The sequence below is a fragment of the Rhipicephalus sanguineus genome, chromosome 7 (assembly GCF_013339695.2).
Source record: "Rhipicephalus sanguineus isolate Rsan-2018 chromosome 7, BIME_Rsan_1.4, whole genome shotgun sequence".
In the NCBI taxonomy this organism is placed as follows: domain Eukaryota; kingdom Metazoa; phylum Arthropoda; class Arachnida; order Ixodida; family Ixodidae; genus Rhipicephalus; species Rhipicephalus sanguineus.
Window position 1 is genome coordinate 43,626,002 of NC_051182.1, and position 16,060 is coordinate 43,642,061.

A 16,060-nucleotide genomic window follows, 5' to 3' on the forward strand; every position below is an offset into this window, starting at 1 on the left:
CCATTCTTGAGGCACACATGCAGAAAAAGCATGAAAGCGCGCCTACGGACCATCCGTGTCTCTTTGTGAGGTTACTGCAGATGGCTGTGCTTATTAACAGTGCATTTGAAATGTGCTAGCAAGGACCAGGGCTGGGCAAAGACACTTTGAAATTGTATCGCGATACGATACGATATACTCGAGCAAGAAGTATTTGAGACATAGACACAAGATACCTGAGCAATTAATGCACTCCGATACGATACGTCCCAGTCGTATCCTAAGATACATCGATACATTAGCAAATTTGCTATTATAGATCTATACAATGAAGTAGCAAAGGTCTATGCACAAAAGTGCTGACTTGAATATCTATTAAGTGCGACCAACTTTCTTTAATTTTAATGAATCATCTGTTTATATCCCGATAGTTCTGTCTTTCTTGCTCAAAGCATATTAGTTTTATTCCAAAACAACATATTGGGATTTGTTTGGCTGATTAACATGACAGCACTTTATACACTGCGCTGTCAGTGGTTTTTGTTGGCACCTTTTCTAATTATGGGGGTACTTGGTGACCAGCTAGCAGCTTGCCATCTACTTCCAATGACGTCATTAAGAAGCCTTCCCAGGATGGCGCAAATAATACTGTGCAGTCTTACCTTGTCCGTAAGCGTATTACCGTTTTTGTAATACCGCGTCACCCGACAGGTGTAAAGCAGCAACAATGCTGCTAACGATATTTTTGTGGTGCATGGTGTGAAGACGATAACTACAAAGTCCGAACTCAATATAATTGAGTACATAAAACTGCAATGATTTGTCATATTCTATTTATCTGCTGGGGTAAAGCGTTCGTTAGCAATATATTTACTAACGCGCAATCATTTACCATTTCTTCTCCGAGAATCTTGTGCCGCCGTGAAACGTCTCAGATTGTAGTGGCACAAATCAGCGCAGGATATCTCTGCTATTCACTTTATTGCCACTTCTGGCTCTGCTTACCTGCTGACTCGTAACAGTAAAAAAAAAAGACAAACATTTTATGGTGACCTAAAAAAGGAATGTGGATATATCTATGTCAAATAGCAAGGCGGCACCATGTTAAATAATCACTGTGAATAAGCAAACCAGGGTGTTTCACGTAAGCAGAAGCAAACATTTAAAAACAGGTGGTTAACCGCGACTGAATGAAACCAACGGCATATCTTTACCTGCATGTGACACTGGTTATTATATTTTCATATTGCGCTTAATTGGTAAATTACCGAGGCCGATAGCCCCGTCACGGTGGTCTGGTTGTTATGGCGCTCGGCTGCTGACCCGAAGGTCGGGGAATTGAATCCCGGCCGCGGCGGCTGCATTTTCGATGGAGGCGAAAATGTTTGAGGCCCGTGTACTTAGATTTAGGTGCACGTTAAAGAACACCACGTGGTCGAAATTTCCTGAGCCCTCCACTGCTGCGTCCCTCATAATAACAACGTCGTTTTGGGCGGTAAACCCCAGGTATTATTAACTAAGTCCGATAATGCAGCTTTTTATTACTCAATTTAGGGCCAAGTGCGCTTCGTCACGTGGTACATTGGATCGGTCGTTTTTAAATGCGCTTCAAATAGTGCATTTAAAACGACCGATTTCTTCTTTTTCGGGCGAAGTACATGCTTCGCGGTGAATATTTTCTGACTTTTCATGAAAGCCCGAAAAATACGAAATAAAACCACACAAGTGCACCCATGCGATACCGTACTGCAGTGCTCTAAAACGTGCTTCCAGCGAAACAACCGGTGCTCGGATGGCGCTTGCTTGCCGTGTGCCGCCATCAGAAATGTTGACGCGCTGGGGAGCCGATGCCTAGATCAGCGGCCGCTGATTTCGCCACTTCCACGCGCCGGTTGTTTAGCTCTAAGCAAGTTAGAGATCGCTGCAGTGCGGCAACGCACGATGGCAGTAACGTGGTCATATTTGTCGGCATTTCTTTAAACACTGGAAAAAATCCCTACGCAGCATGTACGTTTCCACAAATAATTAGTTCGGTGATTTTGAATGCCATCTACAACGTAAGGAAAGGCCGCGTGTTTGGCCCGAACTTTGCCCGAATGGGAATATTAGAAATATTCCGTAATTCCTTTATTTAATTCACAAATAAGCGCATTATAAAAATACCCTACCGAAAGCCACATGACGGTAAATCATTTCGGCGATTTAATTCAGTTGAGGTTAACCACTTGTTTGTAAATATTTGGTTCCAATTACGCGAAACACCCTTCCTCATCACTATGCAGGTGGCAGCGCTAAAAGCTTTCACAATAAACATAATGAAAGGTCTCGTTGGGATGCTCAGAAAATCCGAGTACTTGGTATTATGTTTCTCTAATCCCCTTCCAACATCTTTAAGATGTTTCTTATAATTTCAATTAGTACAATGCAAACTCAGTATTGGTATTTTAATAAATTGTAAGTAAAATCTTTGTTGCTGTACACTCTAGTCATGCTCGGAGTATTTTACCTTTATCCTCAACATCGCTTTGACATAACAGTGAACTCGCATAGAACGTAGATATGTAAATAGTAATGACGCAGAGAGTAAAAAATTACAATATAGCAGAGAATGAATTTAGGAGCACGCTACAGCAGACACGTGATATTACGGTAAACAAATCGGCAAAATCTATACTGAGGCCTAAATAATGTAAGGGATGCAAAATGAGTACAACAAAGAGAGCACTTGTGCTAACAAACGCGTAATTATTCAAAGGACTTCTTGAATAATTACCAGGAAGAACAAACATACAGTGCGCCAAATATATTCTCTTACGTAAGTGATCGTTCTATCGCATCTAGCATCGGCAGCGGTGGCACGATGGTTGCTAGAACCTCATTTGTATGTAAGTCAATCTCATCGTATATAAGTCAGGCTCACATGCATGAGATCTTTCAAATCGCTGATATGTGAAAGCCGCGAGACGCAAAGTAACCCCTTTCTTGCATTCTTGAGACACTGCAACGAAGCCCCACGCAAGACAAAATTCGACAGCGCTATCAGAATTTAGCGAAAGACGCCGCGCGAATTTGTGTATGCAGTACAGTACCGTGGCTACGAACAAGTGTCAGGACGCCGCAACAACTAAAAAGAAGGAAATATAATGTAAACAAAATGTCCGCTGCGCATAGACGTTCGCGCACTTGTTTATGTCGAGATGGCTCGAGCGCCATCACGTTACTCTGCTCTCATAGCCTGTGCGTCCTAATAGCATGTGCTCCTAATAGCCTAATAGCCTATGCTCATAGTGCCTGATAGCCTGCGCTCGCTGGAGCATTCTGGCGGAAAGACAAAAGAATTTCACTGTCGTTAGATTTATTAAGCTGCCTTAGTGACAGAAGTATCAGCTTGAGAAGCGGAGTTCAGCCGAAGTTTAGTGTTTCGTACGGTGTTGTCTCTACAGCAGTATCTTGGTCAAAAAGGGAGCCGACAGATGGATACACGGAGTGGGATAGGTTTCAAATAGGAGTAAGTGCCTCGGAGCAGGCTGGCCGACGTTTCGATAGGGGACCTATCTTTGTCAAAGGCGCCTTGTCATCCCTGGCGTGTTAGTTTTAAAGGGGTAGTGATGACGTCATGTCCAGCGGTGGCGCGTCTGTTGCTATTGGTAATTTCTGCCTGGAAAGGGAGAAACTCGAAAGCAGAGGAGTGTAGCCCTTGCCACATTTCAAGAAGGGCTACACTCCTCTGCTTTCGAGTTTCTCTCTTTCCAGGCAGAAATTACCAACAGCAACAGGCGCGACATCGCTGGACATGACGTCATCACTAACCCCTTAAAACTAACACACCAAGGATGACAAGGCGCCTTTGACAAAGATAGGTCCCCTATCGAAACGTCGGCCAGCCGGCTCTGAGGCACTTTCTCCTATTTGAGACCTATCACACAGCAGTATCTTGTAGCTTAACATACATGATACATTATCGAATGTCCGAAATACAGAGAGATACTCGTCTTGCGAGACGTATCGCAATACAGATACAAGATACCCAAACAGTATCTAATATAGTATCTAAGATACATGTATCTTCAATACTGCGCAGCACTGGGAAGAACATTGAAAAGCCCAATTCATTTCATCTTAACGGTAAGGGGAGTTCCGAGCGCTTGACACAAACCCTCTTGTTGCTCTGGAGAAAATCGAAGCCGTTGTTTTACCAAGCTAACCGTGTCGTCAAGCAACCTATTCTTTCTCTTTTTGTATTGTGCAAATTTACGAAATTTGGAAGCGAAAGAGAGCATATAGCATACGGAAGCGATTATCATTAGCAATATACGGGCATAGCTGCGTCAGCCGCATCGGATAGGTGTAATTACAGATGAAAAACTAATTTAGTAAGCAAAGCTTCATTTAGGGAACTCTTATTTCGATTTTGCATGTCGACCACAGTTAGTGCATATTTTGCAACATAGATGCGACATCATTGCATATTTCTGTTGAAATTGCAATTTCTCGTGCTGTCTTGAGACAGATAATCAACAAAGATGAAATCAGGATTGGGTAGTGTTTTCCACATTATGCAAGTAGGAGAAGATAATAATAATAGGAAAATAAATGGGACATTCAACTTAATATTATAGGACATGAAAAAATGCCACAGTAAAAGACTGGAGTCCCATACATTAGGAAGCATATAGAATAAAAAAAGGAGGACAGTTAAGTTGAAGTGTATCGAGTCCTGAATACATGCTGGGCCCAAGAAACAAAGGAGTTCTGTTGCAATAGCAGGGAGTGTGTTTTCAGGATTCTGAATAACGGGTGTTCGTATTGGTTTGAGATTTGTCGCCCTGTTAGAACTGTTGCAGAGAATGTATCCATGCTGATACACCAAAGAGTACCAGGGAAGAGGCTTAAGTCACTGCTATTTTCAACTGTTTGGTGATATGTATGAAGTATGGCATGAAACACGCACGGTAAAACTTTCCAAGAGATCCAATATTCCAAATCTCTTGAATTCACATTTTTTTGTCGATGCTCCAGGACCTAGCATGACTATCGACACGGCCTGCTCGTCCACAATGGTCGCCCTGAGCGAAGCCGTGCTGGCGATTCGATCGGGACGCTGCGAAGCCGCCATCGTGGGAGGAGCTAGCGTCACCCTAGATCCCCATCTTATGACAAACTTCAACCTGCTGGGTGTCCTCTCCAAAGATGGAAAATGCAGGCCATTCGATTCGAAAAGTGAGATATCTACAGACTGTAGAAAAGCAGGAAGATAGAGAGAAGAGTGGCTTGAGACGAAGCGGCAAGCCAGAACAAATTTTGTGTTATCGTGTTATTGTTGCGAGATACGTACTTGGAATGAGTTGGAAATTCCAGCAAGTAGTTGTGGTAACCATTTTTTGACAAATTTTTACTTCTTCAGGAAACAAGTGGTGATGATGTAAGATAATGAGAGAAATGTTCTTGCAGTCAAGGAAGCTTTGAAATATGCTAACCGTTTTTTTTTTGTGTGTAATGCTACAAGAAAGCGGGTGGACCTAATCTTGGGCAAGTTAAGACTTAGTAGGTCACGTTGACGCGGTGAGGTGGGGTATGGTCACTAACGTAAGGAAGAAAAAAAAATGAACACAGCTGTAACTTTCGAATACGTAGAAAAACTGTGCAAAACACGGAACAGTGATATTAGCAAACTACAATGAAAGCTGGAAAGCTTACAATATGGCAGGCAGATAAAAACGAAAAGTAGTATCAAAGACTAATCCTCCATGTGATATGGCTTGCATTAATGCTGTTCATGAGGTTTTAAGAGTTGATTGCTGTAAAGACGCATACCACATGACCTAAGCAACTTTCCGAGCCTCTGCAGGCGGTTGCGAGAAAAGCAAAACAGATGTTATCGTGTATTTCAGTCACAGGGCTTTCAAAGCACGAATGAGTGCCTTCGGGAATATATAGTAATACACCGTGGCAGCTAGGTGGGGGATGTGTTGTCGTGATAAGCTTGAGGACGCAAGTGGGATCCCTTATAAAAATGGACTATTGATTAACTGTTGACAAATGATTGACGAATGGTTGAATCAATGACTTTTCAATTAAATATCAAATGTCGTTGAATCTTCTCAATGACCAGACAACGAAATTGTCATTGATTCTTTCCAATCAAAAGTACATGTTGAAAAATATATTGATGTTTTGTTGATTTTATGTTGTACGGTGGTTGAGTTTAGGACCGGCCACGCACGTATGAAGGTGGGCGTGAAACTTATTACAGATAATATCACGAGCACTCCTGCCATCTTATTAAGAAACCCAGACACACATGCGCATATAGTAGGTTTATTTGCCTTTTTTTTTGGTAGCCGGCATACATGACATTTATTTCCGGCAAGCAACAAATACTCTTGCACACAATCAACACTACAGCACTACTTGCATCATGGACGCTCTCTATGTGTCAGCCAATGTAAAGCAAAAATTTTTTAAGCATATGCAAAACTTGCTGCTGCAAGTAATGTAATATATTACAAAAAATACAATTTTATTTTTAATATGACTCCACATTTTATGCAACCTTGTACAGTAATGCAGAGATGCAGCAATGGTAACTGATATTCAGAAGCGCATGAGGCTTTCGAAGCCCCGAACTCAATGACCAAACCCTGGCCATCCAGAGTGCCCGCGATCGGGCCCTCAAGTTTGGCCTGGCGGTCCCTACGTGGGATTATATTACTAGCTACCTTCGGCAACGTGATTTCTCAAGCCTGTCCGTTTTAATTCGCTCTAACCGAATGACCCACTACATAACTCTTCATGCGGCAACAAAGCATTGCTGACTTCTTGCTGTAGTACCCGAAGCAACGCAGGTAACTGTAACGTCCTAGGACAAGGTATACAGTGCGCAGAAACTGTACTGCAGCTGAATACACAAAGAAAGCTTAATTAATGAATTACTGCGGTTTTATGCACCAAAACCCCAATATGATTATAAGTCACTCAGTTGTGGAGAGCTCATATCCGGAAATATGACACACCTGGGGCTTTTTAACGTGCACCTAATTTGAAGTAAATGGACCTTTAGCACTTTCACCTCCATTAAAAATGCGACCGCCGCGGCCGGGATTGAATCCGCGATCTTCGGGTCAGCAGCCGAGCACCGTAACCACTGTACCACCGCGGCGGCACCAAAGGCAGATTCGTTTGAGGATTTAACGGTCATAAGGAGTGTTTAAAGATAGGCACCATTTACGTACAGCCGTGGAGGCAAGCCAGTAACAAAAATTGATAAACCGTTAAACTTGAACGCGATAGCGATATCCGCACGCACGCACGCGCACACACACACGAAATACGTATTGTAAAGGTAAAGGTCTGCGCCCTCTTCAACAGCACATTTATTACAACAATATTTTGTGTGTCCATTGTATACGGGTGAGTATCGCCTTGCCGATCGCTAGCCTGCCTTCTCTTCTCGGTAGAGACCCAAACCGTGCCGCAAGGAAATCCAAAGTACGGTGCCCCATGGCTGATATCGTTATTTGCATCTACCTCGAATTTTCGGTCACGGCCAACGCTCCTTTTTCGCTCGCAACCAAGAAGCCGCCGCCGACACTGGAATTTCTGCGAAACGAGCTTTTTAACGCTATCGCGGGCATGACGTAAAAGTATCTACCTATGGATGGTGGGGGCCTCGGCGCGTAATACAGCGCCTGCCTGTACGCGGTGTCGACTAAACCATTATCTCAAACCTCACCGCATACATCTACCAGAGAAACGTGATGTACCAGCGACTATCATTCCTTTTCATTTTATTACTATCCCTGCTGTCGCAAACGCACACCTTTGCTCCATGCAGAACACGTTGAAACTTGAACGCTTGAACTCGAGCTTGCGTGCCATGTCTTATTGCGACTAAGAAAATAACGCCAAAAGAATAATAAATTTGTTGTGTTGCATTGCGTCAACAAACATGCAGAGTGCGAAGGTCGTTGGTCGTTAGCCAGCAAGCTTTACGTAACTTTTTTAATAATAGCAATTACCGCCTAACTTCGTGACGGGCTTCGTAGCGCTGGTGCTCTATCCGGTGTATCCATCCGCGTCGTTGTGTGACGTCAGTCGAGTACGAGGAATTCGAATGTGCCGGTCGCGCTCGCCGCGCTGGTCTCCTCTCGCTTTGGTTCGTGCTCTGTGAGTACCGTGATTCACGGAAATTATGAACGCAGCTGTGAAGAAGCTACTTCGCGGCATGTTCAGCACTCGTGTACCTGCCTGCAAGGACTATACGTTCCTCTGGAGTGCCTGCTAGTGGCCGTTATACGCGTACTGGAGTTAAGCCTAGTCCCGGAACATTTCCTGCGGAGAATGGACGTCTCAGTTTGGGTGCGAGACTGTCGAATCTTCATTTCTGCTTAGATGGAGGGACGGAAGCGATCACCTTGATGTGCGCTTACCATTGCTTGGATTTGCGGATTCTTTAAACTACAGGACTCCGTCCTTGTTGAAGGTAAGTTAATTTTCTTTACCTGTGCACAATTCGAAAACCATGAAAAATGCGTGTTTTGTTGCATCACGGGTTACATGCGCGACATGTTTCAGAAGTACGTGACTGCGTAATTTTTGCGGCATGCAGGATTACACTGTCCTAATATAAATGTAGGTTACGATTTACGTTCACTTTCGAACGTACTGACTTTTATTGGCCACACTTAACGGAGCTTGTTTCAAGGTATACATTATACGTTTACGTTCGAGCGCCTGTACTACGATTCTGACTCTGCAAAGCTACTTTGCGCTATTTGCGCTATTTTGGAATAGTTTCGAATGGTGAGTGAGTGTTCAAAATCTTGTTTTAGGGACATAAGTGGGGCGTCTTTCCAGTGCCAAGATGTTACTTTGCCTTGACTGTTTCGACGCGCGCCTTCAAAGTGGTCGTTCTCCCGCGCGTCGCTTCAGCCTGGTTAATTGTACCATGTTCGCCCCTTTGTAGCCGTACGATGTTATCGAGTTTTCGCCTGTTCACACCGTCCTCTGCTAGGTACAAACTTATACAACAATTTCCTTTTCTCCTGTTTTTTTTTTTTTTGCAGGTGGGAGTCACCCTTTTTATTTTGAAACAAGTGCTACACCAAACAAATTATGGCTTTCATCTCTGATGGTGGGGTTACTTGCAGTTTTTGCATAAATAAAGATAGATTGTCCGCATATTTGCGTTTTCTTCTTTTCCTTGGGCTCTTGAAGGAAAACGAAAGGTCACAGAACAAAAGAGTTGACTTCTCCCAGTGTCTGTGTGTGTGTCATTCAGTTGACTTATGTGCCCGTGTCCTGGTATTTTATTTCTCGCCCAGATTACCTTGTTTCCAGGTTTACGCGGGGTTGGAAGAATTGAAGCATTATAACAGGCGATAAAAAGCTTTTGCTATTGCAGTTATTGAAAGCGCGATCTGCCTCCGTGCAGTTGTGCCTTACCTACTGTAATTCAGCTATAGTGAAAGTAAACTGACCTGATTTAAGTTATTCTTTGCTTTTTGTGTAGATGTAGCTTGCTGTTTCCCGTCCAGAGTGAGTTGACATAGTCTGTCACAATAACACTTGAACTCTGCAGGCCTCCTATAGTTTTTTATGCAAGCACACAGCAACAGTGCATATTGTAGACACGTGCCTCAGCAGGCATTCTTCAAGAGGTTCTATGCAAAACCTTTTGGACCATGCCTACTGTGGCTGCTTCAGTAGGCATTGTTCTTTCAGGAGGAGGATATCACACTTGCATGTCTACAAGAATTCAACAACTATTACGACATACTGTACATTTACTTTCAATAACCATATCATCAAATTTCAATGCTGCTTGAATTGCAGCTCATAAACCATTCAATAACAGGTTCACTACTATTCAATCACTTTTGTGTCAATAACTTTTTTATAAAATATCACCGGCCAATTTTCAATGGGTGTAAATGGTGAGCTCAATGACTTTTCAATAATTTTTCAAATACCATTCAAATACTTTGCAATACAATGCGTCAACATTGACCACTAGCTTTTCAATTATTTTTCAATAAGATTTTTTGTAAGGGATGCCCAGCCATGGTGGTCGAATTTCGATGCGGGCTAAATCTGCCAAGACCTGGATAGATATGCTTACGTGCTCGTTAAGGAACATAAAGTGAAGTTAATTAGCACGGAGTTTCTCACAACAGGACCTCTTCGTAGTGTACTGTAGATTCGACACGAAAGATCGTACAAATGAATTTAGGCAACATAGTCGGGCAGCTGCTTTGAGCAGATCCACAACTTTTCTATTTAAAGTACGGGCGGAAAGTGCAATGTTTCGAGGCATAGTCCTTGCGCCACTTAGGTCGCGGCTGTGGAATTGTTGTGCAGTTACTCTCAGCAACAGAAGATATAGCGTTTGAAACCTATTCAAATTGTGATAAAGGTGTAAACACTGGTAAACGCTGCTGCGATCAGGTAACTGCTGAGAGTAGGCAGTGCTTAGTTTTCTCTCTTCCTTTCCCGATCGACAACACCTCCTTTAGTAATCCGCCATGGTAGTTAGCATTGCATAGCACTCTGCATATCGTTAGAATTCTAGCGAGATTTTCGGCTTAAATATAATATATCTTGCTCTCTGTTACTATTAATTTCCTGAATCTGGCGACGAAGCCAATAGATCATTGTGTGGCACGTCTTAATGCGCGACAATGGTTATGTGTTCGCCAGCCGGATTCCCTTAACGTGTTATATTGCTCTAAATGAATGTGCGTTTTTCGATTTCATCCACACATAGTTAAGCGCCATAGGGCAGCAGTCAAACTTGCTTCGTCAGGTTTAGCAGTGCACCATTTCAATGTCCAGCTACCTTGGCGGTTGACTATAGGAATAAAATGACGTCACATTATCAGAAAGCTGTTAAACAAAAACCACGCATGCGATTCACACATTCCTCTATATTTATTTGAGATAAGATGTGTTCTCGGTCAATATATGTATGTGGCTCGTACAGGAAAGGCAATATTGCGACACGGTGTAGCGTGCAGTTTTCTAGCTATACATCATTTATGCAGCGGGAATTTTTTACCGGCAACGGGGGAGGCTATAGCTATGAAGTTCAATGAAAAACCTGCTGAACATGGTGCAATATTTAATATGAAATACCTCCTCCAGATACGTTTTTATTGCAGACACCTGTGTATTAGAATTGTTTTTATAATCTTTATTGCTCGATGGCTCACTTGAATCGAGCATAATAGGGTGGTACTGGCTCGTGCTACTGGCTTCGGTGGGCGACGTGGTTTTTAGATGCGAAGTATCTTAAGGCGGAGCTCAATCCGGTGGTGGTGGTGGTGGTGGTGGTGTGCGGCGTGACCACCCTTGCTGCGCATGCGCATACCCTCTCCACACATCTCCTCTCCACTCACCCTCTCCCCTCCCCCATACCCTCTGCCCTCCCCCTTTCCACTCTTCTTCTGAAACGCGGGCTAGACATGCCGAAATTCTCTCCTGCGCAACGCCGCGATGAGCTCGAGCGCATGCGCGTCCCCTCCCCTTCTCTCTCCTCTCCTACGCTGCCCCCCTCTCGCCCGCCTGTCGACCGCATTCCCCGCTCGTCCTGTGAGAATTAACGGCCAGGCTAGATGAAAGATACGACGCGCGTAGCGTCCCTCTTCGCGTTCCACGACGCGAGGTCGGTAGCATGCCCAACGAACGCCAACGGAACGCGATCGTGCAAGTGCTCCGGCTTCGCATCGCCTCATGGTCCCCTTTAGCGGGAGATGGTGTAATTTTTTTAATACAGAAGGTCTGCTGTAGTTTGCACTTTGTTGTGCAGTGACGTTTATGCACGTGCATGTAGCACTTTATACCCCAGTGCCCTACGCAAACCAACCTTTGCGTGAATAATTGTGCCGTGTTCGCCCACAAACATTTTTGCCAGCAAAACGTGTATTTTACAACGCAGGCAATGGCTACGTTCGCAGTGAAACTGTGGGCGCATTCTTCGTTCAAAGATATTCTGACGCCCGGCGTGTATACGCCAGGGTTATCAACGCCAACGCGAATGCAGATGGATTCAAGGAAGAAGGTGAGTGGGCTTAATTAGATCTTTCCTCAGGCAGTGCTGAATACGCACCCTGCCGCTGATGCGAAAAGCGGGCTGAAAGCCGACGAGAAAACACGCCTGCTACTGTTATAATGCAGCAATAGAAAAACACTAAATAGCGTTTACACTTATGTGCAAAAACCCAGGTATATCTTGTACTACAATTGATCTTATACAATAGTTAACGGCAAAATGTCATATCCAGTTTTTTTATTCAATGTTTTCACAAGCATCCTAGTGGGCAATAGCGTGAGGGAGGTTACAAAAGGTAAAACAAATGAAAAAGCGATAGTCGCAGTATACGTATTATATAGCACAGGGAATAAAAATAGGGAGGAAGGTAAAATGTAGCCACTATAGGTTCCTACTCAAGCTGAGGAGGACAAGAGGAAAATCGGACGGACAAAAACAGGCCAACAAGGGTGGAGCCTTTAGGAAAACATATAAGTTTAGAATTGCTGTTGCAAACTAATACGACATTGCTGAACAAACAAAAAATGACGACATACAGGAAATACAGGATATACAGGATTTCGGAAACTGTTGTTGTACTCGCAAGGAACGTACTGAGGCAGCGTGCTAAGGGGCAGAAACTGTGAGGGTATGAAAAAAACTCGAGACGTTCAACCACGCAAGATGTGATGAAAGAAAAATCAACGACGGAGCACTAGCAGGAATGAAGATAGCATAGTAAGAATACAAACAAACGTAGTGAACGTTCGAGATGACATTAAGAGAGAAAATTGAACCTGGGCAGGCCATGTAATGCGAACTACGTCGTGCAGAACTTCGGCTGGTTGGAGCATACCAGAAGAAATGAATTACAGCGCACGGAACTGAACAGCCTCAGGCACACGATGCGATGACCATCAACCACGGCTTTTATTTCACATGCCGTAATATATACACCTTTTGAAAGGGTTACCACAAGAAAGGACAAGAACAAAGATACGTCACAAAGAAACATTCTCGAGGGAACTCAAAGCTCACTATAGCATTTCTCTGTTTTCAAGATACGCAGTTCTTGTGCTTATATAGTGAGGTCCCACTGAGGCACATGTCGTCGTTTCTTTCGATGCAAGGTGCTTCGTAAATTTCAAGCCGCATTTGTTGCCATGACGTCTAAGAATATTGTGTTTGTTATAGAAGGCTTCATCAAAGTTAAGTGTTCCCTAACTTACACACTCTTTAATGCATCGGCCAGCTTGGCCGATGCGACTACCACCGCACGATAGCGGATTCCGCACACGTCACCGCGACTGCATTCAACAAACTTATTAGTATGTTTCTTGTTGCACAAATTTTACCCCTATTCCTCCGCCTTCTCCTTCTGACACATGCTTCAAGATCTGTTCTGTGCTGAAAATGTCATTTATTGCCTGCTTTCGGGGCTGCCCTTTTGAATCCGTGTGAAATTCGCTTAACGTAAAAAATGGCTGCTGTTACTGATGTCGATTTAGGTTTCTTGACCACAGTTCCTTCCGTTTTGTTTTGTTTGTTTTGAGACATGTAGCCGGTGCTCGGAAGTGCTACACGTCAAACGTTCCGGCTAGCCTGCTCATCGCAGTGTGTGTGCTTGCGAGTAGAAACTACAGCACACCATGCGGTGGCAAGAGCGAGTTAAGCAAGCCCTTAAAGATGAATTAGCTTAATTTGATGAAGGGGCACATCGGCAGTCATCTAGCCGTGTACATCTATCAGTGGTTGTCTAGCTTTCTCGCACAAACGCAAGATTCTTAAATCCATGGCAGATTAACGAACCCCCTTGCATCGTAAGAAAATCTGACATGTGCTTAAGTGATCCCTCATTATCGCTTATGTGTAAGGAAATTGAGTCCCTTGAACACGCTGAAAGGCGAATAATGAGCTGTGACGTGATTGTGAGATGTTTAATTGTGGTATATTAGTTATGAAAATGATTGATTGGGCGAACTGGTGATACACGATACTTGAAACACGAGCGTGTATCTCAAACAGGGACTCAGGAAGACAGGGAAGAGTGCAATACGCTCTTCCTGATCTTCTTAAGTCCCTGTTTAGGTTACGCGCTCGCATTTCAAATATTACTTGTGTTCTGCTCCTGTTTCTTCTAAAAATTTTTTCCACAATCATATATCTGTGTATTATATAAAAGTCGTGGTTGATAATCAACACTCTGTCTGTCTCAGTCTGCTTGGATTTCTTCTCGCGAGGTACGTATTGCCACTTATCCCTAGCGACAGCATTGATACCAAGAGATATGAAACCTGGCCGAGGTTAGCCAAAGGCTAGATGGTTCGATGAAAGTTCGGATATTACAAGCACTGAACGGAGTCAGCTCGCGCGCGATATTGCAAATTACAAGTCATTTGGAGGTGCCTTTGTGCTGCGGGGGGCATAAAAAAAAACGCTGATGTTGACGTTTGCAATTCAGCGTTACGGCCGAGCCACCCGTTCGTAGAACAAAACTCCAGAGATACCCGTCGATGAAAAAAAAAAACATGTTGGTTTGCAAGCAATTGGTCTTCTCCGGTATTCGAGTCGGTTACCGAAGGTTTTCCACGGATGCCGTTCTACCATCTTATGAATCGAGGAAGTAAGCAGATCGTACCGCGAGGGGGACATGATAAATAACTGTAAGCGCAGCATGCTGATTACACCGAGCTAAGATTTCTGGGTAGGGAAGAATGAAGTGGTAAGGGAGCTGTCGAAAGATTTACCAATATCTTGACGCATCATGCAGCAATGGGACGGTTAGTGTGCTTAGGTAAAGTTAATCACACAACTCACTCGGTCGTATTTCCCTCAGGCGTTCCATTTCCGTCGGTTGTCGGGCACGAGAAGCTCCTGCGTGACGCATACGCTGAGGCCAACGTGGACCCGACGAAAGTCGTTTACGTCGAGGCGCACGGAACCGGAACCAAGGCTGGAGGCATCCAGGAATTGGAGGCAATCAGCAACGTCATTTGCTCACCCAGGCGCGAGAAACCGCTTTTGATCGGATCTGTAAAAAGCAACATGGGGCACTCCGAGAGCGCCTCTGGTAAGAATGCGTGACTACTCAAGCATGTTTCGTCCGCCGCGGTGGTATAGCGGTTACGGTGCTCGGCTGCTAACCCGAAGGTCGCGGGTTCGATCCCGGCCGCGGCGGTCGCATTTCGATGGAGGCGAAATGGTAGAGGCCCGTGTACTTAGATTTAGGTGCACGTTAAAGAACACCAGATGGTCGAAATTTCCGGAGCCCTCCACTACGGCGTCTCTCATAATCATATCGTGGTTTTGGGACGTAAAACCCCAGATATTATTATTACTCAAGCATGTTACCGTAGGAAACAACCGAACCGGAGCTGGGATCTTTATCATATGTTTGAGTAGGCTTTTTTCAGTGAATTGTTAAGCTCACGCTAATCCGCGAGTTTTTAACAGTGAACGGGGAGCAGGGGTGTGCCAGCCTCTCCTCTGTAATCCCAAACTCCCTGTGACTTTTTGCATTGATTATCAGTGTTCGGTAAACGATGTCTCATCTTGGCTAATGCTTGTTAAATCGTGGCTACGTTGACTTGATGTATCTAAGTTTTTTTCTAAATTAGCTTGGGTCGCCTTCTTGGAAATTTACGATAGTGCTACCTTATGTTTGATAAGTAACAGGGAGTGTTGGCTGAGCGATGGCAGGTGTTTGCTATTACCAGATAATGCCGGCCATTCGCTGTTGCAGCAAGCCGCATTGGTTCAGCATGACATTTTTCCTTGGAGATTGAAATCTAAATATTCTCGGTAGCCTACCTACATCTAGAACTGCTCATATTAAGTGGATTATCAATGGACTTGAATCTGCCGAGCAAACTTGTTGTGACGCCCTTTTATCTCTGCCGCGTCTCCTCGAGGCTCGTCGAGGCCCCTTTAGTAGTAAAGAATTTTGTATTTCTCGTTTCAAGCAACCAGAATCAGTAGTGGATGGGAACTAATAGAGCACAATTGAAAAATAGTTGATGCTTTCCGAAGAAATAGTTCGCAGCAGGAAAGGCA

General features: G+C 44.1%; 1 protein-coding gene across 1 annotated transcript in view; it reads left to right on the forward strand.

The window, feature by feature from the left end:
* LOC119398657 (fatty acid synthase-like) overlaps positions 1-16,060 on the forward strand; it is a 144,935-nt gene that overhangs the window by 15,412 nt on the left and 113,463 nt on the right. The window contains exons 3-5 of the mRNA XM_049417380.1: positions 4,999-5,199; positions 11,915-12,037; positions 14,844-15,077. Of these exons, the coding sequence (XP_049273337.1) occupies positions 4,999-5,199; positions 11,915-12,037; positions 14,844-15,077 (558 nt within the window). The remainder of the gene's footprint in view (positions 1-4,998; positions 5,200-11,914; positions 12,038-14,843; positions 15,078-16,060) is intronic.